The following is a 22,153-nucleotide window of genomic DNA, read 5'->3' as shown; positions in this document are numbered from 1 at the left end:
GGGCGAATAGGCCTTGTGGTGGCTGGAAGACAGATGTCTATAATAATCCCACGGACTTCTTTCAATCTCAACGGGAATGTCTTCCAACAAGTCCTAAATATCTATTCTGTTTCTTTCCGAAGCCTCTCTCAATAACACAACATGAATTACGATTCAGATGTCGCGATTCTGAAATCGCCCGGTTCACGCGTGGAGACCTCCCGGCAGCGTTTTGTAGACTACACCTTATAATTGTGAACAGCCTGTTGCTCTACATGGATCTCCACAAAGTCAACTCTCAAATTGCTCTAGTTGGCTCTCAATTGACAAAACCCGAGGAGTCTCAACCATCACGACATTCCACCTCATCTCCAGACTTCGGAATCGAAGGGCCTCGGAGAACATCACCAACCAACTTTAACACCCTCACAGAAGGAGACGGAAATCCAGCTCCTAGCTCCTCTCGAGGAATCGAAAGCAGACATAATTCTGTACTTCCTCCGCTACCTGCTGCTCGAGGGAATGGCGATGCTGCTCGGCGCTCCGAAATACCTCGTACACTCGAAACACTGCCAGCACAATCTCCCACTCGGAGATCCAACATCGACTGGATAGTTCCACTTGAACCAGAACACAAGGAGACAACGACCAATGTAGTAAAAAATGAACACCTGAAGATCTGAAATTGTGCTGACACGTTGGAACTTTCTGTAGCCTCGGGCGAAAACGGTGGGGGAACGATTACTGCCGACCTTAGAGAATGCGGAGGCAGAGCGCACTAACTACGCTCTGAGAGCGAAGATGACCGGATTTGCTCTCAATGTAGCTATAGGTGAGCATTAACGGCATTGACGGTTATTAACGAAAATAACCTGCAGCAGGTCTTCAAGTACTGCTCGGCGCGTTAACAACAGCCATATCTGCCGCGACCTCCGGAAAACAGGTGCGGCGCTACGCAATCATGGCCTTTACCATTTAATCAGACATTCCTCCTGTCAGACATCTATCGCAGTGTCAGTTCTTGGTAGGTTATGTGATATTGGTGCATTCTGCGTGTCACTATGCTTTTCTCATCGATACCATTTTTATCCTTCTGATCATAAGGTGGATTATCTACTCTGGTCGCGTCTTATCTTGCGCGTGCTCGAGGGTCAAACGAGCCGGAGCTCTCAATCATACGTGTCAAGGATCTTGATCAGTTCATTCGAGAATGCAAGGCTTTCGATATGGATTTTGGACACCTAACCGGGGATGCATACGACGAACGGTTGCAGAAGTTTCGGACTCGATTTGAGGAGCTCCTCGGGAATGCTAATGGGTGAGCCTCACTTTCTCCTATTGGTTTCGGAACGCCACCATGTCCTTCCTCACGTTCATTTCAGGGAAAGACGCCTGGCAAATGTGTAAATTAACACTAGGGGGCATTTTCCGGTGGCCATCCTTAATCAATACTGACTGGACTAGGCCGGATTGGAAGAACTCTTCGAATCTTTTAATCGACCTGCAGACTATAAGTCGAGTATTCGTTAGGCGCCTGTATAGAGATCTTTTCCACCAATCCACCAAATGACCTCTCCCGATGGGCTCAAATCAGGCAGGTATCTACAATGAAATTATACCGTGCCTTCTCCGCTCGTGGGCATTTTGATACTTTTCTAAAGTTATCGTTATTTGTTATATCACGAACCAAGTAAGAATATGTTATTTGACAAAAAATTTCAACACGCAGCGCGCTGTGTGGATTGTTCATTGACTATGGCGTTCTCCGTGGTGTGTATAACTACATACATTCTGCGAGGTCTGAAGCGGATCAAGATGTTCTTCATCGTTTGTTCTCTGGCTGCTAAAAGAATCTCTAAAGTGGCTGAATACGATTTGTGAAATCAATTACATAGTTTCCTTCCTCTGTAACTCTGCGGGAGTGAGCTAATAGTAGGGACGATAACCAGGCGGTAACCTACGCACTTCGCCTTTTTATACGTCGGTCATTGCTAGAGGTCACAAGGTAAAGTTTATAGGAAACTTGCTCCCAGTCATACTTCGCCAAGTTACGACATGCATGGTCCACCGACACAATCGCACGCGAAGCTAGTTCTTGATTGACAGTCGGATGTTGAATATACAAAAATTTCATAAAATTGCTGGTTCGTTTGCATTCGGTGCTTTAGTGGTTCAACCTGTTCGATTACTTAACCGGCTCCTTTACCTCGATAATTTGTGTTCGCCTTGAGGTCTATCCAGCTGTCGATTGACTTGTTCAGATATGAGTGAGGTGGAACACAATTTCCTGTTGGTCGTTCAAACCGCACAACACAGATACACAGGTGGCAAGATAATACATCCAGTCATACATTTGAGGCTCTAGTGAAACGTACATACAAACGGTTCTGGAATTCTTCCTTGGGATACTGCGACGCATTCAATCAAGTCAAGTGGGACAACACAGTCTCCGCGCGGGTAATTGTAGCCTGCGACGGATCCTCCTCAATGAAGATGGATTCGACTTTGTCGTTCTCCGCAATGATGACATAGCGCTTCGAGCGAGGTGCACCAAACTTGGGCGTGGCATCGAACATCAACCCAAGCGCACTGGTGAAGGTACCCTTGTCGTCTGCCATGAAACGGACACCTGTGAATCTATGCGTGTGAGAACTTGGGACGGAGACAGATCGTGCAGTATACCCGACCTGTCCCTGTGGGAGCCAAATGTTCCTTCCATGCCCTGTAAAAGTAGGATTAGTCAGGAACGTCGGATGAGTAGGGCGCGAAGTTGCTATTCTACTCGCAGAGATTTTGGAATTGAACATACTTCATCGCAAAGACATCATTTACAGCGACAACATAGACTTCGTTAACACCTTTAGCCTTGAACTTGTCGTAATTATTGATATATCCCGGAATCTGAACGGTGCAGGTTCCAGAGAAAGCACCGGGAACGCCCACCTGAAGAGTTGAACACATGAACTGACAGTTTTGATGAAAAAAAGCAAAGATAAGACGCACAATCACAGATTTCCCAGAGAATGTTAGTGGAGCTGAGGAGGTTGGAGTAGTTTCCTTGACGGGATGTTCAGGAATGGTCGCGCCAGGCTGAATTTGAGCCTTGCTCAGAAGCGAGACGGCGAGAGAATGAGCAGCTTCGGCGGATGTCGTGATAATGGAAGTCATCTTGTAGTGGGGGTGAGCGGTGGTGGTAGAGGTTTAAAGAGTCTCAGTTTGCTCGATGAGAAAATGTTGGAAACTCATCGCTACTCTCCCACTACTTCATTCGGTATTCATTAACCGACACAGATGACCGTGGACAAAAGAACGTATCCAGGGCACAGTCAAAGCTGTTACACTGAGTTCCAAGTCGAGAACTTTGTCGACGGCAGGATGAGTGTCCATCTACGACGTACGTGAAGCCGTTGCCGGTCAGTGTCACTTGACACTGAAGCGAAATCTGATGACCACGTGGTGGCTTCTGTGTCACATCAACGGCGCCATCATTGGTTCTTCTGTTTTTCTGAAATTCAAAGTCCTCTATCTTTCTTCTCAACATAATCATGAAAGACTGCCACTTCCTCCTCATATCGTCGTTTGAATTTCATCGATAATTACACGATTGACTTGGTGATTGCGCGATGATTGCTATTCGGAACAGAGGCAGAAGCACGCCATCGCACCAACTTAAAGAGTCAGGCGACTGAATTCATCCTCTTATCCCGAACCACATCTTTTCCCTTTTCATAAATGGCTGACTCGCAACAGTTCCACAAGTAGGTCCTTCGAGAAAAAGACGTTCGTGTATTGTACTAACAAGCATTGTCAGAGCACCTGAATTCGACACATTGATGGTCCATGCCGGCCAGACACCAGATACCGCCGTCCATGTAACTTCATGTTTCATAATTCATTGATTATGACTGGTAGCTGACTTGCAAGACTCCCAGTCTCGCGCTGTTCCTATCTATGCAACGACATCTTTCGTTTTCAATGATTCCGCGGTACGTGACTTCCTCTTCAACTACACGCAAGCATCTCAATCTTATTCATCTATCCAGCACGGTGCAGACCTCTTCGGCTTGAAGTAAGCACCTGTCATCAACTCATGTCTAACGACAAGTTCTTACGTGCACTATCATTTTTAGAACTCCGGGATTCATCTACTCCCGAATCGGAAATCCTACAGTGGTTAGTAAGACACTGCGAAACAACATGCATAGTCGGTCTAACTGATGTATTTTAGGATGTGTTTGAAAACAGGATGGCTGCTCTTGAAGGCGGTGTTGGCGCTGTAGCCACAGCGTCTGGCCAGGCTGCCCAATTTTTGGCCATTTCTGCTCTAGCAGATGTTGGGGACAATGTTGTTACAAGGTGCGCACTATGCCAGTTGATTTTCGAGTGAAATATTGATGGCTGTCCCTAGCTCATTTTTGTACGGTGGAGTAAGTTTTCGAAAATTACACGTTGAATGGATGTTGAAAGTCATTCTTCCACTGTTCCTATCAATATTAGACTTACAACCAGTTCAAAGGTTCTTACCTGTATCTCTTTCACGTTCTTCATGATGTCTGATTGTAGTTCTATGCATTCAGTCACCCTCAAGAAGTACGGGATTCATGCCAAATTCGTTACCGAAACAGATCCTGCTGCCTTTGCCGCTGCCATTGACGAAAAAACGAAAGCAATCTATATCGAGAGTATCACAAACCCAAAGTATCATGTTATCGATATTCCGGTGCTTGCAGAGGTAGTTTTCTTTCCTTTATCGCGTTTCAATACCATCGCTTACCATCTCCTACCCACCTAGATCGCTCACAAACACGGTATCCCTTTGGTCGTTGATAATACTTTTGGTATGGGAGGATACCTCATCCGCCCTCTTGACCATGGTGCCGATATCGTCGGTAAATCAGTGGCGCTATCTCTTTGCCTCGCCGTACCTGATCACACCTTGATTTCTTAGTTCACAGTGCTACCAAATGGATTGGTGGCCACGGCACGACTATTGGAGGCGTTATTATTGACGGCGGGAAGTTCAACTGGAAATCTCCCAAATTTCCAGGATTCACAAACCCCGCGGAAGGATACCATGGTTTAGTTTTTGCGGATCTAGGTCCAGCTGCATTCAGTATCAAAGTTCGAACTGAGGTGAGTGAAAGTTCGGACTGACTCTACTAGTCTTCCATAATGAACTTTCTCTCGAAATATAGTTCCTTCGAGACGTAGGCCCCTGCCTCTCGCCATTTGCTGCCTTCCTACTTCTTCAAGGACTTGAGACTCTTTCTCTTCGCGGCGAACGCCATTCTTCGAATGCTCTCGCCGTCGCGCAGTACCTAGAAAAACACCCCAACGTCAAATGGGTGTCATATCTCGGCTTAACATCGCACAAATCGCACGAGACGGCGAAAAAACTGTTGAGGCCAGGTGTATTCGGCGGAATACTAAGCTTTGGGCTCGATGGTGATGCAGCTACTGGGAGTAAATTTGTGGATAGCTTGAAATTGGCGAGTAATCTAGCAAACGTTGGTAAGTGAAATCTAGGAACACATGTTGGGATGTTTGCGCAATTGCTAACTTTGATGATTGTTATTGCAGGTGACGCTAAGACTCTCGTCATCCACCCTGCTAGTACGACACACTCTCAACTCACGGAAGTAGAACAGCTGCAATCAGGTGTTCCTCCCGACCTTATTCGTGTTTCCATTGGAATTGAAGACTATCGGGACATTATCGCTGATCTCGATGCCGGATTTAAGATTGCGTTTGAGCAACCATAACTCATCGGGGCCTGAAGCTTTTTTAACGATCCCATAAATGTCAAACTGATCAAGGAGGAGCAAATGAATGGAATGTGGATGTGTAGAGTATACCAATAGGCTAAATTAAGAGTAGAATCAAGTGTTTTTTCCACTGAACCCCAGAGAACCCCCCATCCAGATAAAATGATATTCCACCGTCTCACGATGAGATTCGATCACTCCCTATTTATTCTCCGTCACTGAACGCGGTTTGAATAGGTTTTATGGTATGTATGTGATTGAAAATGATTGAGCTCATGCTCGAGACTTAGCATCTAGGGTACGCAGATGGAGGAAGACCATTCTTCTCGATATGGATTGCAACCGATGCTCTGACGTTGATGTCGATGTTGATCTCGTGTCCAAAAGAGAAGCAACTTAAGGCAATACATTTGTTCACGTTCATTTTTGAATCATACTCACCCTGTTGATCATAGGCGCTGCTAGTTTGGCCGTGGTATTCTGAGCCAATCCTTCTCTCAGCTTTCAACATCTAAAGAAAACAAAGAAAAGAGATTTCTATTTCAAAAAATGGGAACTATGACTTACTCATGGAAGAACGAGTCCTGTCGTCTCGCCCTCCTCCATCTAAGTACCTACGGTAGAGCTCTGCTTCTCCCGCGAAGATTTTGAAGATTGCAAATGGCAAAATCCAGTAATCTATTCAAGCCTATTCATTTCAAGTCGAATCTGGTCATTTCCTTTGATTTCATGCACATATCTCTATATAAACATACTGTAAGTAGCTAAATTCGAGACTAGTACTCACTAGTATTCACCCTCCGACTTACCAATCGATCGGTTGAGCTGACTGGTGCGGCGCATCGAAACAGTCTGGTTGATAGGATCCAGAACCAGTAGAGCCCTATAGGCTTAGGTATACAGTAGGTTTTTTCTAATTTATCGCTTCCAAGCATTTTGGAAAATAGGGTAAATATTTCAAACTCCAATTCAGGAGGAGCTGATAATGGTTTATAGTTTCCAGAGTACTTAACAGCTTACTTTACGGGTCTTTCTACCACATCAACTTATGGCTTCCAACTTGACGACACCAGAGGAGGTAAGAGTGTAGCATATTTTTGCACTACCTATCTCATTTAAGTTGTTTGTTTGAATACAGACAACTCCTCCAACCATTGAACTACACGGGATTATCATCGGAGGAAGCATATCCGGACTCTCAGCTGCTATTGCTCTACGGCGCGCAGGACATCGAGTGACTGTGTTAGAGAAGGACTCAACGATAACTGAAGTAAGTTTTAATCTTTTGTTTATGGAAAGAATGGGCCCATACCGTGGTAGAAGCTCAGCAGGGGCTTCCGCATTGCACCTAATTTGCATAAGATACTGTGTGAATGGGGTCTCGAAGCCGAACTGAAGGAAATATCATCAAAACCTAAAACGATGAATATGCTTTCCTATAACAATGGGACTTACCTTGGAAGCCTGACATGGGACAAAGAGGTGCTCAAAGAAACAGGCGGGGAGTTCAGGCTAACCACTGTATGTACTCTCGTTTTAATTCTTATTTCCTCATCTCTGTCTCTCGAGTCGTATTCACCGTCACCTACTGTCTAGTATTCTGCGCTGTGGTCCCTTCTTTACCGCGAGACGATCTCGCAAGGGGTATGCGTACGGTTTGGGACAAAAATCGTGTCTTTGAAAACCCGTTCCATCTCGCCTTCCGTCTCATTGGAAAGCGGGGAGACGGTTTATGCCGATCTACTGATCGGGGCAGATGGTGTCAACGGTCTGACTCGGAAATACATCTCTGCTTCCGCCGTTCCTCCAGATGATTATGCTCATAATGATAAATCTTGTGGAAAAGATCAACCAGCGTATGGTGAAGCCAAACCCGGCGCCAGGATCGAGAGCGCAAAGTTCAAAATGTTCAGGTATCTTGTTTTCTTACTTGCATTTCCTTTCCCATTCCGTCGTCTCATAGCGCATCCATACCCAAAAAATCAATCATCAACGACCCACAACTTGCATATCTGATAAATCGTAGGGAGAACGTAGGTTCATCGTTTATCTTGGATTGTGCGGGCCTAAGCGTCATTGCAGGATATGTTCGTCTGGATTGGCCATGAACATTCAGCTATTGGGTTTCCTAGCGTAAGCTACTTCCTTCTGAGAACTTCGCTTTTTTCGATACCATTCCTCTGGGAGTCTCTTACGAGCGCAAATTGATAACTGTGCTGCATCCCGGATAAATCTCGGATAGCTATCATTCAATCTTGTGTTGTGTAATTCTTCCTTCCTTACTTTCACCCTTCCAAGGTTCAACCAAAAGCTGACACGGTACATCAGGGCAACAGCAGCAATTTCTTCCTGAATGTCTATGGACTGGAGTCTGGAGTCCAAGCTCGGGATTTACAACATGTATTGTATGGAGCGGAGTCAAGGTACAATACGAGGACCCCTTATGAATCACTAACCTTCATTTGAGCTAAGTATCTCCTTGTTAGCCTTCTCAAATTATCCCGCATTGCCTCAGAAACATTTTCGAGCTTGACATATGCCCCCCTTATTCACGAGAGCGTTCTTGAGACATGGGTAGATGGGAGTTTAGTAGTGATTGGGGAAGCAGCGCATCCGTTACCCGTAAGCCTTTTCCCTTTCTTCTTCACTATTTAACCCCAAATTCCAGCCTGGTTCGGTGCAATCGTGTGCTCTATCTGTCGAAGATGGCGCCGTTCTAGCCAGATTATTCGCCCCTCAATCCCTTTCCTGGCGTTCAAAATCTTGCGGACTGGTTTCCTATATTCCAACTATTCTCGCTGCATTTCAATCCATTCGGTACCAACGTTGTGCCTCCGTGCAAACTAGAGAGGTCGGAATCATACACTATATGACTATGCCTGGATCCAGTGAGGCGGAAAGAAACGTCAGAGATCAAGGGATGCGAGCGAGAAGGGATTTGGTGGAACTCGCAGTCGTTCCAGTACCACCTGAAATTGCAGATTTTTTCAAAACTGACTTTGACGACGATGTGGAAGAAGAAGAAGAAGAGGGACTGTGTTACCAAGTGAAAAATGCAAATCTCACGGCTAACACTGGTGATAGATTGGAAATCTCCCCGGAGCGGGTAGAGGCCTCTGAGGTGTTTGGGTATCAAGCAGAAGAGGAGGCAGAAGAGTGGTGGGCTACTTGGGGTAGATATCAAATCCAGACAGAAGTATCTCCGGCAGTTGCGATTGGCGGCAACGACAAGACTGTATGCAACTTCTTCCAAAAGTTAACAACTTCTGACCCGCTTCATTCTAACTCCTCCATTGCCCCTCATTCACCGTATACATTGCCTTCCACTTCAATTTCAGAGGAAAACTGGAACCACACACCTGCATGTACTAGTGCCGAGTTCCTAACTCACAAATTAATTGATTCTTCAGAAGATGGTTGTGGATGCTGTTTCCTGATATAGATGGTTAAACAAAATTGCACACTTGTAAAATAAATATATTTCCTAGTCTCCCCTCCATAGCGTACAACGATGGTTGTATCACTTAGACAAGAAGAACATTTTTGCGCCGCCGTCAAGTGACTTTTCCAAGTCCTCTCTTCCCTCTTCCAAAGATCGGACTGCCTCCTTGACTATGCGATCCACCAACTCCCGACTCATGCCACGATTACCATCCCTGTACTTTCCGAAATATTCTATGCCCTTTAACATATAGCCAGGCAAAAAGACTATTTGAGTTGGACGTTCCATATATCCGGGTCCGAAACATCCTATAAATTCTTCTTTCGTCCTATTTGACCACCGTCTCAGTATAGAGATTGACATCCTCTGAACAGCAAAAAGGTCCAGTCCCAAGGCCGTGTTGATAAGATCACTTTCAATTCGCTGCTTCAAAACGTCCAACAAGCTGAACGCGTCACATCGTTTGCCTCCGAAACGGAGCCGAGGCTGGGGAGGAATGCCTATCCGGGAGCGTCTTGCTACAGTAAGCTCTCCTTGACGAGGGAATAACTCTGCGACGAGACTATCAGTCAACCTATAATGGTACAATTCTGAGAGCCTTCCTGGAAGGCTGCCACCGAAGTCCTTTGGAAGCACACCAGTCCCATACCCATTGGATTTGTACCCGGGAGTTATGCGTCCTTGGCTCAAGGCTGGATCACTACCCAGGAAACCGGAGAATGACATTAAACATTTTCCCTTCTCAGGAAAATGATCATTAAATGCACATTCCTTAACTATCTCCAGGATCTTGTCCATGTGAGGCCATTCGCGTTCAACTTGGCCGTGGACACGAAGGGCATGGTATAAATGGGCGACCGAACCTAGATAACCAGTACCATTCAAGACTTGAACCATAGTATGGTGGATTTGAAGAAGGAGCGAGTACAAAGCGGCGCCGCATGCCCAAGGATTGTAATGCCAAAGTTGGTATGGAGTCAGATTGGCGATGTGATTTTGGTCTTTCCACGAGCCCAAACGATCGGTGAGCACATGACTTTGTACTAGCTGGATGAATTCGTGGATAGCGGGACGCAGAGAGTCAACATCGTTATCACTGTAGAATCGGAAATCGTAGTCTTGCTTCCAGAAATTGAAACTCGACATAATGTGACGAGAAAACTGAAGCAGTTCTTCAAGCGGTCGTTTCAACTGTTTGCGGGTCACCAGTACTGTATCTTTGTAGACTGCCCACTGGAAGATTAGATGGAAAGGTTTCGGCCGGGAACTATCGATGATAAAAGCGCGCATATCCCGAACGAGCGCTTGTTCATCTACTGTTGTGCGATCCGACTTCTTGGCCCGTTTACCCACCTCAGTCGAAGATAATTTACACTGCATCGCTACTTCTGAAAGATGAGGCATAAGAATGGCGAGGTCCTCAGCGGCCAGTTGTTCATCGTCCATAGAAGAACGATCATCCTCGGGATGGAAAGTAGGAAAAAAACCCGGTTTAGGACAAGGGACATTACCCGCAATCAAGGTCATACCGAATTGCCACAGGCTATGGAAAATTCGCGACATGGTAAAGTCAACGGTCGATGAATCCATCATGATCAACTCCTGGACTACGGACCGAATGTCAAGTTTTGGGTGCATGCGGAACATCACTTTGACGAGATCTAGATATCCAGAAAAGAGTTGAGAATGGGAACTGAAGAAGTCTTCTTCCATTTCCTTTACGATCTCAATGGACTGTGTTGTGAGGAAGGAGGCAGTGACGAGTGTGATCTCCTTTTGACAATACTGTCCCCAGATACCACGGACGTGCTCCCGAAGGCGGGCAAGATCGTGGAAGAACATCCAAGCAAGTACTTCAGACTCGTCCTTTCCATTGTCTCCGTCGGCGATGATAGAGAACTCGCTGAGTGGTCGATCATGCATCGGAGTTGTAGGATTTTCTTTCTTCGTGGATGCTTTTCTTCTGAGGTTATCAGGAAGCCAATCTTCATCCAAAGGAGGTTGAACAGATGACACAGGAGCGGAATTGTCGTCGATTCCCAGGAGACTCATAAACTCTCCCAGTTTGACTAACGCATTGTCAGGCCTACTGGTGGGACAGAGTTCGAGATAACGGCGGATTTTGCGTAGACATTCTATGAAGTGTCGATGCCGATGATTAGATTCGATTAATCTAGGATGGGACCCCTGGCGATGGTAAAAGGAAGCTACCTCCGAACGTAGCTCTATAATATCATCCAAAACGGTGAAGACAGCGTCGGGAACCTTCAAATTTGTGACTTGAGTGCTAAAATCCAGCCCAGGGTTTAGTATCGATGTTCTCAGCTGTTCTCAGTAAGTAATTTTGACATACATTTTTTCTGCCAATCTCACGAGAAGACCGACAGTGAAAACAGTGGGTAATGTCGTTTTCGGCGTCACTGGACTTTGAGCGGTTGTCTTTTTCTTTTTTCCATGAGCATTGGTGCGTCTTGACGGATTGATTTTTGTCTTGGACTGCAAAACGGATCCAGAAGTCGATTCGTCTTCTAGTTCATCCAGCGACGTAATTTTCATATCTTCTGCACGACAAGAAAGCCACTTCAAAAACCTGGCAGTAAGGTTTTTATATTTGGACCGGGAAGTCTCAATGTCATTCGGAAGTTGAGGGTTAGGCATGGGTGAACGTCACGGTTGAGAACAAGCGCCCTTCGTCTCGAAGCATAAGCGCAGATAAGCGCTGGCATAAGTCTTCACAACGAACAAGCAAATTATCATATCAACTAGCGTTACCGTTACAGACGTTTCTACATAGCCAATCGAAAAGATTGCAGCACCACTTTCGACCAAATTTCCCTTCCCTCCTCTAAAGATCGGACGGCTCATTGACTATGCACTCAACGAGCTCCTTATTACTCATGTCAGGATATGTATCCTTGTAATATTTGTAACCTTCCATACCCATCAACATGCAGCAGGGTAAGAAAAATATCTCGCCAGGGCACTCCATGTACCCAGACCCAAAACATGCGATGAGTTCTTTCTGTGCCCGCTTTGACCACCGTCGTAGTATCGAAGCCGACATTCTTTCTACCACGAAAAGGTCTAATCGAATGGATTCATGCGGAACAACACTTTGACCAAGTCTAGGTATGCAGTTTTTCCATCAGGAAATAGTTTGGAGTGAGAGGGTCGGAAATCTTCCTCCATTTCCTTGACAATCTCACCAGCCTGCTTCGTCAAGGATGAGGCGGTAACGAGATTCGTCTCCTTTCAACAATACTGTTCCCATATATCACCGATGTATTCTCGAAGACGAGCAAGATCGTGTGAGAAACATCCACGGCAGTATTTCGATCTCGTCCTTTCCATAATCTTCGTCGGCAGTGATAGATAAGTTGCTCAGAGGTCGATCGTGCATTCTTATGACAGGCTCTTCTGTATTTTTTGACAGTTTCCCTTTGAGGTCACTTAGAAGCCAATCTTCATCCAGACCCTGCGCGGGACGAACGGAAACAGTGGTCGACGTTGAAATGGAGATCTCCTCGAGCCCGAGAAGACTCATGAATTCGGTTAATTTATTCAATGATTTGTCAGACTTGGTGGTTGGACAGAGCTCAAGTAGTCCACGAATTTGTCGCAAGCACTCTACGAAGTGCTGGTGTCGAGGATTATGCTCCATAACGTTGCCAGATGAATTCTGGTGGGCTGTAAAACGAAGCAACCCCGGAGCGTAGCTCGATGATTTGGTCCAGAGTGACGAATATAGCTTCAGGGACTTTTGATTTTGCTATCTGAATACTAGTTTGGACTTGGATGAAGACTTTACAGCGAAAGTAGGAATTTTTGTAGAGACGGCAACCTTTTTCTTCTGGCCTTTGGAGCCTTTGGACTTCGAATTGCTTTGCGCAGACTGGGAAGTAGAGAATTCGAGTCCTCGACCTCCAGTTGATCCATCATTTTTAACTCTTCCGCGCGACAAAAAAGCTATTTCGCGAAACCAGCAACCAGACTGATCGGGGAGTGTCGATGTCAGCTGGCAATGGAAATTTGCAGGACGAAAACATTCCCTGCTGAACTGGACAAACACGCTAAACAGGATGATACCTATAAATACGGCAAGCCGCAAAATTGAACATCGTATGTGGGGGTTATTGAACCTCTTTGAACGAAGTTGGAGCTGGTAGCGCAGGCAAGAAGGACAAAAGGTTTTGGATAAGGAAAGAATAGAAGGAGCGAGAGGGACCGCCGGCTGGTGTCAATTGTATAGATATAAGCGCCCATTCCTTTCCCAGTGATCATGAGGACCTTATTCACAGTTAGCTTCCCAGACGCCCCAAAGCTTAATTATAGCCCACACCAGGCCCATCCACCATTGGTGAGCTATCCCAGGGTCTCAAGTCTCAACTCAGTACAAATTCTTTAGTCTGATGGTCGACAACCCATACTTGGCCCGTCTCCCTCCTTCTCGGCGGGGTGCTGCGTCTTCATCTTCATCTTCCTCATCAGAAAAGGAACCATTGTTCGAATATCTCCCTCGTAAAGTGAAAGGGGAGCAAGTCCGCAAAGCAATGGAACACCACTTGAATCCATTCACCAAATTACCTCATTCTGCTCAGTACCGAAAAATATTAGAAGCCCGACGCGCTCTACCGGTTTACTCCCAGATGGACGAATTTCTCGAATTGTTCTTGAGAAATCAAATCATTATCCTGGTCGGAGAGACCGGATCCGGAAAATCTACACAGATACCACAATTTGTTACCTACTCGGATTTGCCGCATATTAAAGGGAAGTCAATCGCATGTACACAACCTCGGCGAGTAGCTGCAATGAGTGTTGCCCAGCGTGTGGCTGATGAGATGGATGTTGAGCTCGGGAAGCAAGTGGGATATTCAATCCGTTTTGAAGATATGACTGAGGCGGGCACAACTTTTCTCAAGTATATGACGGATGGTACGCTGTTGAGAGAAGCGATGAACGATAAAGAGTTGTCGAGGTATAGCACCATCATTTTGGACGAAGCTCACGAAAGAAGTCTTGCAACGGGTATTCTCATGGGTTTACTGAAAAATATCGCTAAACGGCGGAAGGACTTGAAGATTATTGTCATGTCTGCTACGCTTGACGCAGTTAAATTCCAATCATATTTCTCCCTCCACGACTCTGCAGCTGGCGAAGAGCCTTCACCTGCACCTTTATTCAAAGTTCCTGGCCGAACACACCCTGTCGAGATATTCTATACCCAGGAGCCCGAGCCGGACTTCGTTGAAGCTGCCATCCGGACTGTTTTAATGATTCACCGCGCCGAAGACCCGGGAGACATCCTGCTCTTTCTCACTGGTGAAGAAGAAATCGAGGACGCATGTAGAAAAATTAAACTCGAAGCAGATGACCTGCTCAACACAGATTCTTCGAGTGTAGGCCCGCTCATGTGTGTACCATTATATTCCTCCTTACCCCCGCAACAGCAACAACGTATATTCGACGCTGCACCGAAACCCTCGCAGGAAGGATATCCACCAGGCCGGAAGGTCGTCGTGTCAACAAATATCGCCGAGACTTCACTCACGATCGACGGTATTGTATACGTCGTCGATCCAGGCTTCTCAAAACAAAAGGTCTACAACCCAAGAATTCGAGTTGAGTCATTACTCGTATCACCGATATCAAAAGCATCCGCTCAGCAGAGGGCCGGTCGTGCAGGGCGTACTAGGCCAGGGAAATGCTTTAGGTCAGTGATTCTTTGAGATATTCACTTGCTTGTCTAACTTCCGTCCGTCTTCATCGCAGGCTGTATACTGAAAAGGATTTCATATCCGAACTCGAAGAGCAGACCCACCCGGAAATCTTGCGGTCAAATCTCGCTAATGCAGTGCTGGAATTGGCCAAATTGGGGATCAAGGTGGTTCCGGACACTCCTTAGAGCTTTTTCTCACTGACCTTACAACAGGATCTTGTCCGATTCGACTACCTCGATGCCCCAGCACCAGAAACACTCATGCGTGCAATAGAACTTCTCAATTATCTTGCTGCGCTGGACGACGAAGGTGAACTAACGGCATTAGGAGGAGTGATGGCAGAGTTCCCACTAGATCCTCAGGTGAATCCATCGCCTCGCCCTAGTCATCTGTCGAATTCTAATTACCCCTCTTCTAGCTCGCCAAGATGCTGATCGTTTCGCCGGAGTTCAAAGTCTCCAACGAGATACTAACGATCACGGCGATGCTGAGCAGTCAGTTATAATCTCGTACGTTAATATCGTTATTTTTCTAACTTCGCTACGTTCCTCAGTTCCGAATGTCTGGCTTCGGCCACCAAATCAACGAGCCGCTGCGGACCAAGCGAAAGCCATGCTCACCGTCCCCGAGGGCGACCATTTGACGATGTTGAACGTGTTCAACAATTATTCGCAGAGTGGGTATCTCGATTTCGGTATAGATGGCAATTCAATTCATGACTGTCAACAGATAAACACGATCGTAACTGGGCATGGAACAACTTTCTGTCGGCTCGTGCCCTTGCGCAGGCGGAAAATGTGCGCGCGCACCTGTTGAGGACGATGGAAAAGTACGACATAGATGTGATAAGCTTGGAAGATGAAAAAAAGCGGAATCTAGGTCAGTCTCAGTCCATTCAACTTGTTGATATAACATCAACTGTTTGCCTGAATATATCTTTCTTCTGCTACGGTAGGGATACGACAAGCACTGACTTGTGGATTTTTCATGCATGTGGCACATAAGGAGGGAGAAATAGACAGTTATTTGACGGTCAAGGACAATCAGGTAAATGGTACTCTCACTCATTCGTTGTCTGATGTTGACTTTCTTCTAGGTCGTCGCTCTTCATCCTTCTTGCGGCCTCGATCCGCAACCTGAATGGGTTTTGTACAACGAGTTCGTCTTGACAAAAAGGCCATATATCAGGACAGTCACGGAAGTTAAACCTGAATGGATCTTGGAATATGCACCTGTATACTTTGATTTGGCTTCGTTTCCAGAGGGAGAGACAAAAAGAGCGCTGCAGAGGATAGCCAAAAGTCGTGGAATCAGCAACGAAGGCGAGAGAAAAACGAGATCAAGAAGGAAGCCCAGAAAAGAGAAAAACTGAATTCAGCACCATTTGAAGATTGGAGCGCTGTAGAGGCAGCCAATAAGCGTCGTGGAACATGCGCCGTTATATTTGACAGAGCTTCGCTTTCAACGGTACAGATGAAGAAGGTAGCGCAGGTAGTCAATGACTGAAGCCATCCTGAGTGTATGATTAAAAAGTATATACTGTATGTAGGTGGCATGTGAGCGCTTGACCCTGTGAGTTGGGAATTGTATGAGATGACTCTTTTTGGAGGTTGAACTTCAACTTCAAGGGTTGCATCCAAAACCGTCAAGATGGAGGCTCCGCAGCAATCACAGGTGTGTTCGTAACTCTAGTTCATTCAAATGACTTGGGTTCAAATTCTACTTGCTTTCATTACATATTCGCTGTGTGAAAAAAGACTGTATCAGGTAGTTATCGGATGCACCATTTTGTCAAACGTGTCTCATTAGGATAGGCGAGGCTGGTCAAGTTGCAGGAAGCACTGTATTAAACGGCGAAAGAGCTTCAACCGCTGGTAGTAGAGGCGCAAATGGGAGGAGGAGGAGAAGGTCAAGAAGAGGAGGTGCGCAGCAAGGTGCTGAGGCACAAGGCAGAGCTAGAGGCACAGGTGGTACTGGTCGTGGGAATGTTATCGGAGGCGCCGGCGATAGTAGTGAGAGCGATGACGGGAATATTGGAACCGGTCAAGGAAGGGGGACAAGGGGGACCGGAAGAATAGCAGGAAGGGGAGATGGAAGGATCAGAGGAACAAGTGGAGGTAGAGGAGGCAGAGGTAGCGATAGAGGGAGGGTCGAAGCTCATAGTGGAAGTGGTAGAGGGAGGGGAGAAGGTAGTAGGGGCAGAGAAGAAGGGGGTGCAGGTGGTGGAATCGGAAGAGGTGAAGGGAGAGGTGGCGGCAGAGGAGGTGGAGGTGGAGGTGGAGGCGGAGGTGGAGGTAATGGAGGAGGTGGAGATAATGGCGGAGGTAATGGAGGAGGCGGAGGTGGTGGAGGTGGAGCTAATGGTGCAAGAGGAGGAGGTAGAGGTAGAGGTGGTAATAGAAGATCTAGACGACGAGGGCAAGGACAAGGACAAGGTGTAATTGGGTATGATACACATGATTGTGAGTGACAACGCTGAGTATCGTGAAAATCACATAATCCAAAATTTGTGCAGACCGACCTGGTGTATTCGGTGTTACATTGTCAGGAAGGACAATTTATGATTGGGAAGTGGGAGGAGAATTTGCAGATTATTACGACCCTAGCCTTGGTTTTGCTCCATCGGATTACGACGTTTCGGATTGATCGGAAGAGAATGAAAAGTATTTGTGGATCATTCTACACAGGATGCTACGAGCCAGCTTCAAACAGTCTAACTTGTATTATATAAATGCTATATGTGAATCAAAATGGTCTTGAAGAAACTGAGAACACAAGTATCCTCCGAGATTCCAATTTCCTACGACAAGAAAAAGACAATCGACTTCATTCATTCACCTCTATCCTTCCCTGTAAATCAGGATGCAACTGTATCCACGCTTCCCCTTCCCTACCTCCGAGTTTTACCAAACCAAGCTGCTCGGCTTTGTTTGTGTAGTCTTTGAACTTGGTACACCCCGCACGTTGATAGGTTTGCTTATCTTTCTTCATCAAGGCGAATGATACGTCAGATCTAGAAGGTGCTGGAGTGCCTTTGAGTCGGAGTTTTTCGAGATGCTGGACAAGGAAAAGAAAGTTACGTGGAATGAAGGGGTCTTGGGTTGAAAAAGGCGATGGTGACGATGGTGGCAGCGGTGCACGCATAGACGAAGGTGGAGATGCTGAGAATGCATCACTAGCAGCTGGCGAACGGGTCCAAGAAGATAAAATTCCTGGCCCTGGGGGGGCCGTCTTGTCGGAGGGAACCCCAACGACGCTACGAGGAAGGGTTGAAAACGAAGACAACATAACTCCACCACTGAGAACGTGTTTTGGCAACGTTGAAGAACTTTCGACAGCAATGGCAGAGGTATTTTCATCCGAAATGTTGATAGTACCTGTTTGCAATGGTTTGGTTCGAGCTTTTGGAGATTTCGCGATAGTAGTAGTAGAGAATTTGGTGGTCCGGAGAGTAACGTCAGTTGGTTTAAGTTTCTTGGGTAAATATGAATCCGCACTACGAGGTCTAGGCGTCGGTGGAAGTGGTGCACGGGGCAGGGATCGATTTCGACTTGGCGTTGGGGCGATGACTTCGGTTTTTGAATGTCGTTCATTCGTTGGAGTCAATCGAGTTGCGAACGAATTGGTATCGATGTCAGAGCGAATCGAAGGATCTATAGACGATGAATACGACGGTTGTGTGTTTTTCGAGCAAGAAGCAGCCGCAACATTCGAAATGTTTGTGACAGCCCTTGTGGTTCTCTCATCATTATGATACAATGGTTCTTCGAGTTCGAACAATTGCTCGGTGAAAGCGGAACATCCTGGTGGACTTTTGCTTGTCGCTTGAAGGCGAGTAGTACTATAGGGTCGGACGGAACAAGAGGAAGTCTCAGAGAACGGCTCCGCAAGACCCATCCTGGAGGGTCTATAGGTAGAAGCAAGAGCCGGAGGAGGAACCTGTTCAAATCCCGAGTCTTCTTTCAAAGTGTGGGATGCTCGAAGGTTTGAAAGAAAACAAGAACCACCGCCCGAAGCGGGCGTAACGAGTGTCGTCGTACGAGATAGGGGGGAGTTGGTCATTGTCATCACAACGTCGTTACTGGAACGAGATCGAATTCGGGAATGGCTAGATCGTAAATACGACGAATCAACGTCTCTTCCAGGCCCATCCAAAACATTCCCATTCCATTCGAAAAAACTCGAAGCCTGGGCTCGAAGGCTTGAATGAACAGTCGAAGGTCCTACAACGACAACATTGTATCTCCTCAATCGTAACACAGACAATGCATATGCGAAATCTCTATCCCCAGAGATAAGCATAATCGTGGGTGTCGATAGAGAACCGGAAGAATTGTCCATCGCAAATGCGAGCATGTCCACTGCAATAAAATGAAGCCAAGTTTTGATCAGAAACCAAGCTGAGCACCTATGATCATTTGGTCCGCGACATTCTTGTAGTTGTTATGTGGACAATCAGTGATACTGACACCCGAAGATTGCAGTTCAGATCGTAAAATAGCAGAACGAGAAGAATGAATGGCTTGGTCGGAGAGTTGGGTGTAGGCTTTGAGTACTTTGATACTCCCAAACTCATGAGCAAGGGTACGGATCCGGTTGACGATTTCATGGCCTGATACACCGCTCGGCACAGGACAATTTTCTAACACAAGACTTGGTTCAAATCTCTCCCAGTAAGGAGTACATGTACAGACGCACCATAATCCCAGAAGATAGCTATCTCTGCCTCTTTCATGATACTGAAAAGACTCGACAGAGAGCAACTTGAAAAGAAGAAGGCCTACTAATAGAGCTACGATGTCGATTACGTGTAATTTGCAATTATCAGGGCCTGTTCGGTTCAAGCTGACTTGCTATACGAGCTACGCCAATTATGTATACTGAAAACGACCATATTCAACTTGATATTGATAGCAGATACGTAGAGCGGTCCTGTCCTGGATGAAAGAGATCAAGTGAAAAAGTCGTTACATAACGTGGTGGAACTCGGCTAAAAAAACTCTGTAAATTATATGTAGCTAAGTAGGCAGATGTAGGTCATTTGCACTCTCAATCTTAACTCAGCGCTTCAAATCCAGATACTCCACTCAACGATCCATTACTGCTCCATGATACGATATATGCGCGAAATTGTTACCTCTTCAAGTTTTTAATCCAGTTGTGGCAGCCCTTGTATTAATGGCTTTGTTCAACATTGTCTATCTGGCAACGTCGTTGATTTCGCCTTATGACCAATTGAGCCAATATCCAACAGAGCTATGGATTTGCGACCTTGTGGCTATATCCGGTTCAAGGTTCTATTAAGCATTGCAGATATAATCGGAAGGGATTTTGGGATGATTCCTCCGTTGAGACCCAGTGGTGAGGAAGAACTTGCCCCGGTCATTCTTCAGGACTGACTGGATTCCTTACGAAGTTCCTACCCAATTGTCCACCCGGAATGTATTTACAACACTCCATTAGACCTCGCACGTTTCCCTCGAATAAAATTTCAAAGGTGTGCCCTACTCTTAATGCACCGGTCCCAATTCCCAGCTAAAGTTTGCACCTTCTTAGGCAGAGGAGGGTAGGACCTCGCTGTCCATATTGCCCATCAATAACTTCGATAATAGCATTCGTTACCTCCAACGGACTCTTCTAGGATTCGATGCCGACAATCCTCAAATATCCTTCTCGAATCCCGGTTTCTTGCCATGGCAAGAGCAAGTTCAGTCTGTACAGATTGCAAACGACAATACGAGCAGTATTCTGGTCGTTCCGGGCTTCGAATCTCTCTATATAAAAGCAGAGGGTATATGCTACGTGAATTACCTGCCTGTGGAGCTTCTTCGAGAAATTTTTTTGTACCTCTTACCTGGCCGAGACTGGACGCTCGAGGAAACACCTCCGCCACAGCTAGTTTTCGTTCAAGTTTGCAAGCATTGGCGAAACATCGCAATCTCTTATCCAACACTCTGGTCGACATTCATGATCATACATCCCATAGAACGTCACATACCGATGACCAAATTGTGGTTAGAACGCTCAGGAAATCACCCATTAACAATATTCATTGACCATCAGAAATCAGAATTCGAGAAGTCATGTTCCACGACGGATGTTGTGATCAACCTTCTTCGACCTCATATCCATCGCTGGAAAGCTGTCACGTTCATCTTAACAGCTATCCAGTCGTCATTGCTGGCGCTTCCTCGTGACGAGTACCCGTTACTCGAGACATTCTGTTTTGATGTGACCGGTTCCTTTGCTTGGAACCCAGAGAGCGTAGAACGTGTTGAGGAGAAATTTTTCCCTTCCTCTTCCCCGATGTTGCGGGAAGTTACATGGGAAACGCACGGCTTATCGCTGCACAAGCCTCCCCTGGCTCCAACGAACATAACCTATCTTTCCGGAGATTTCTTCATGGATCTCCCCTTTTTTGACTCAATTTCTGAATTGAAGAACTTGCGGACCCTTCGGTTGCACGGAGGCGTAGTGAGTGGCCGTGTTCCTCCTCCTCGCTCAATTCCTCTGGTCTTGCCTCATCTGAGAGCTCTAGAAGTCCGGACGATATTCTACGCGCCCTTCCTGTTGGATTCAATAGCTACACCGAGTTTGAAGGTACTAGTGATGGCCAATCGACTCGACGAGAAAAGCCGAAAGTCACTGTGCTCCCTAATTTCCCGATCTCGCTGTCACCTTAGTGGATTTTCTTACCTCAATGGCCTAGGGGACGCGTTAGAGAGCGAATTTTTTGAAGAATTTCTACTTTCTCCTCACATGGACTCTCTCTCCGAGCTAAACCTACTTGTTAATAATGCAGATGCGGTGTTGAGGGTCTTGGTGCAATTAAATACCAATTCCGGACCTGTCCTTCCTTCCTTGAATCGACTTTGGCTTTCAACACACACTTTTTCGGGTGACCTTCTACTGGATATGTTGGAATTCCGGGCAACTGACTTTCATCCTCCTACTGGGGCTATGATGTCTGAACCGTTGTTCAGTGCAGACTCTCCTTACCCATCTCAATATCTCTTTATTCCTGTATCCAGGTATTCGCTTTGCTTGCAAGTCACCTGGATTAAGAACAACCCTGACGAAGTATTTGAATGGTTCAAAACCAACGCTCATACTCATTGGAACTTGCTTACAGAGGATGAGTACATTGAATCAAAATCGAGGAAGAAACAAATTTCAAGTACTAGTTAGATAGTTATTATGTCTAATTTACCATCGATAGATAGTTTCGTTCTGCAGCTATAAATAAA

At 46.1% G+C, this 22,153-nt stretch overlaps 9 protein-coding genes across 9 annotated transcripts; 5 read left to right on the top strand and 4 right to left on the bottom strand.

Moving 5' to 3' along the window:
- The first annotated feature begins 66 nt into the window (after positions 1 to 66).
- On the top strand, positions 67 to 1,698 carry C8R40DRAFT_1086750 (uncharacterized protein). Its single transcript, XM_046227353.1, has 6 exons — positions 67 to 632; positions 694 to 811; positions 861 to 922; positions 979 to 1,003; positions 1,084 to 1,297; positions 1,362 to 1,698. The coding sequence occupies exons 1-6, from the start codon at positions 255 to 257 to the stop codon at positions 1,384 to 1,386; spliced, it is 822 nt and encodes a 273-aa protein (XP_046090559.1). The 5' UTR covers positions 67 to 254; the 3' UTR covers positions 1,387 to 1,698.
- An 86-nt stretch (positions 1,699 to 1,784) lies between these two features.
- C8R40DRAFT_1086748 (uncharacterized protein) lies at positions 1,785 to 2,214 on the bottom strand. Its single transcript, XM_046227352.1, has 2 exons — positions 1,945 to 2,214; positions 1,785 to 1,884 (listed from the first exon to the last, which is right to left on the bottom strand). Exons 1-2 carry the CDS (start codon positions 2,111 to 2,113, stop codon positions 1,835 to 1,837), a joined length of 219 nt encoding a protein of 72 aa, XP_046090558.1. The 5' UTR covers positions 2,114 to 2,214; the 3' UTR covers positions 1,785 to 1,834.
- Positions 2,215 to 2,402: 188 nt separating this feature from the next.
- Positions 2,403 to 3,147, bottom strand: C8R40DRAFT_1035934 (Redoxin-domain-containing protein; the record flags this gene model as incomplete). The annotated part of the gene is made up of 4 exons (XM_046223542.1): positions 2,403 to 2,608; positions 2,667 to 2,701; positions 2,789 to 2,922; positions 2,983 to 3,147. 4 exons carry the CDS (start codon positions 3,145 to 3,147, stop codon positions 2,403 to 2,405), a joined length of 540 nt encoding a protein of 179 aa, XP_046090557.1.
- A 564-nt stretch (positions 3,148 to 3,711) lies between these two features.
- On the top strand, positions 3,712 to 5,741 carry C8R40DRAFT_1166721 (Cys/Met metabolism PLP-dependent enzyme-domain-containing protein; the record flags this gene model as incomplete). Its single annotated transcript, XM_046230901.1, has 13 exons — positions 3,712 to 3,737; positions 3,791 to 3,851; positions 3,912 to 3,965; positions 4,023 to 4,048; positions 4,110 to 4,152; positions 4,208 to 4,335; positions 4,388 to 4,406; positions 4,477 to 4,495; positions 4,557 to 4,711; positions 4,772 to 4,868; positions 4,928 to 5,112; positions 5,175 to 5,490; positions 5,560 to 5,741. 13 exons carry the CDS (start codon positions 3,712 to 3,714, stop codon positions 5,739 to 5,741), a joined length of 1,311 nt encoding a protein of 436 aa, XP_046090556.1.
- A 1,051-nt stretch (positions 5,742 to 6,792) lies between these two features.
- On the top strand, positions 6,793 to 9,186 carry C8R40DRAFT_1166720 (uncharacterized protein; the record flags this gene model as incomplete). Its single annotated transcript, XM_046230900.1, has 9 exons — positions 6,793 to 6,822; positions 6,883 to 7,014; positions 7,065 to 7,265; positions 7,341 to 7,657; positions 7,708 to 7,777; positions 7,827 to 7,877; positions 8,073 to 8,167; positions 8,231 to 8,366; positions 8,413 to 9,186. 9 exons carry the CDS (start codon positions 6,793 to 6,795, stop codon positions 9,184 to 9,186), a joined length of 1,806 nt encoding a protein of 601 aa, XP_046090555.1.
- Positions 9,187 to 9,225: 39 nt separating this feature from the next.
- C8R40DRAFT_602628 (uncharacterized protein) lies at positions 9,226 to 11,912 on the bottom strand. Its single transcript, XM_046235592.1, has 2 exons — positions 11,540 to 11,912; positions 9,226 to 11,473 (listed from the first exon to the last, which is right to left on the bottom strand). Exons 1-2 carry the CDS (start codon positions 11,842 to 11,844, stop codon positions 9,265 to 9,267), a joined length of 2,514 nt encoding a protein of 837 aa, XP_046090554.1. The 5' UTR covers positions 11,845 to 11,912; the 3' UTR covers positions 9,226 to 9,264.
- Positions 11,913 to 15,299: 3,387 nt separating this feature from the next.
- Positions 15,300 to 16,417, top strand: C8R40DRAFT_602507 (uncharacterized protein). Its single transcript, XM_046235590.1, has 5 exons — positions 15,300 to 15,400; positions 15,460 to 15,582; positions 15,636 to 15,785; positions 15,862 to 15,953; positions 16,003 to 16,417. Exons 1-5 carry the CDS (start codon positions 15,334 to 15,336, stop codon positions 16,276 to 16,278), a joined length of 708 nt encoding a protein of 235 aa, XP_046090553.1. The 5' UTR covers positions 15,300 to 15,333; the 3' UTR covers positions 16,279 to 16,417.
- Positions 16,418 to 17,663: 1,246 nt separating this feature from the next.
- Positions 17,664 to 19,897, bottom strand: C8R40DRAFT_1086732 (NYN domain-containing protein). Its single transcript, XM_046227351.1, has 3 exons — positions 19,605 to 19,897; positions 19,315 to 19,548; positions 17,664 to 19,267 (listed from the first exon to the last, which is right to left on the bottom strand). Exons 1-3 carry the CDS (start codon positions 19,639 to 19,641, stop codon positions 17,733 to 17,735), a joined length of 1,806 nt encoding a protein of 601 aa, XP_046090552.1. The 5' UTR covers positions 19,642 to 19,897; the 3' UTR covers positions 17,664 to 17,732.
- On the top strand, positions 19,898 to 22,094 carry C8R40DRAFT_1234673 (uncharacterized protein; the record flags this gene model as incomplete). The annotated part of the gene is made up of 2 exons (XM_046233368.1): positions 19,898 to 20,403; positions 20,463 to 22,094. The coding sequence occupies exons 1-2, from the start codon at positions 20,347 to 20,349 to the stop codon at positions 22,092 to 22,094; spliced, it is 1,689 nt and encodes a 562-aa protein (XP_046090551.1). The 5' UTR covers positions 19,898 to 20,346.
- Positions 22,095 to 22,153: the final 59 nt, after the last annotated feature.

Source organism: Lentinula edodes (assembly GCF_021015755.1).
Source record: "Lentinula edodes strain Le(Bin) 0899 ss11 chromosome Unknown C8R40scaffold_4, whole genome shotgun sequence".
Taxonomy (NCBI): domain Eukaryota; kingdom Fungi; phylum Basidiomycota; class Agaricomycetes; order Agaricales; family Omphalotaceae; genus Lentinula; species Lentinula edodes.
Note: the sequence above shows the minus strand (reverse complement) of the source record. Positions and strands in the feature narration are given on the sequence as shown.

What these genes read in the sequence shown, in the direction of transcription:
- C8R40DRAFT_1086748 (XM_046227352.1), bottom strand. Translation starts at nt 2,113, where the DNA reads ATGAAATTTTTGTATATTCAACATCCGACTGTCAATCAAGAACTAGCT. An exon ending in CCGACGTATAAAAAGGCGAA is followed by an intron (nt 1,885 to 1,944) that starts GTGCGTAGGTTA and finishes GCAGAGTTACAG; the next exon opens with AGGAAGGAAACTATGTAATT.
- C8R40DRAFT_1086732 (XM_046227351.1), bottom strand. Translation starts at nt 19,641, where the DNA reads ATGAAAGAGGCAGAGATAGCTATCTTCTGGGATTATG. An exon ending in AGCTATCTTCTGGGATTATG is followed by an intron (nt 19,549 to 19,604) that starts GTGCGTCTGTAC and finishes GTCTTGTGTTAG; the next exon opens with AAAATTGTCCTGTGCCGAGC. An exon ending in CGCGGACCAAATGATCATAG is followed by an intron (nt 19,268 to 19,314) that starts GTGCTCAGCTTG and finishes ATTTTATTGCAG; the next exon opens with TGGACATGCTCGCATTTGCG.
- C8R40DRAFT_602507 (XM_046235590.1), top strand. Translation starts at nt 15,334, where the DNA reads ATGCTGATCGTTTCGCCGGAGTTCAAAGTCTCCAACGAGATACTAACG. An exon ending in GATCACGGCGATGCTGAGCA is followed by an intron (nt 15,401 to 15,459) that starts GTCAGTTATAAT and finishes TACGTTCCTCAG; the next exon opens with TTCCGAATGTCTGGCTTCGG. An exon ending in TGAAAAAAAGCGGAATCTAG is followed by an intron (nt 15,786 to 15,861) that starts GTCAGTCTCAGT and finishes CTGCTACGGTAG; the next exon opens with GGATACGACAAGCACTGACT.
- C8R40DRAFT_1086750 (XM_046227353.1), top strand. Translation starts at nt 255, where the DNA reads ATGGATCTCCACAAAGTCAACTCTCAAATTGCTCTAGTTGGCTCTCAA. An exon ending in ACAAGGAGACAACGACCAAT is followed by an intron (nt 633 to 693) that starts GTAGTAAAAAAT and finishes AACTTTCTGTAG; the next exon opens with CCTCGGGCGAAAACGGTGGG. An exon ending in CTCCTCGGGAATGCTAATGG is followed by an intron (nt 1,298 to 1,361) that starts GTGAGCCTCACT and finishes CGTTCATTTCAG; the next exon opens with GGAAAGACGCCTGGCAAATG.
- C8R40DRAFT_602628 (XM_046235592.1), bottom strand. Translation starts at nt 11,844, where the DNA reads ATGCCTAACCCTCAACTTCCGAATGACATTGAGACTTCCCGGTCCAAA. An exon ending in GTGAGATTGGCAGAAAAAAT is followed by an intron (nt 11,474 to 11,539) that starts GTATGTCAAAAT and finishes GCTGGATTTTAG; the next exon opens with CACTCAAGTCACAAATTTGA.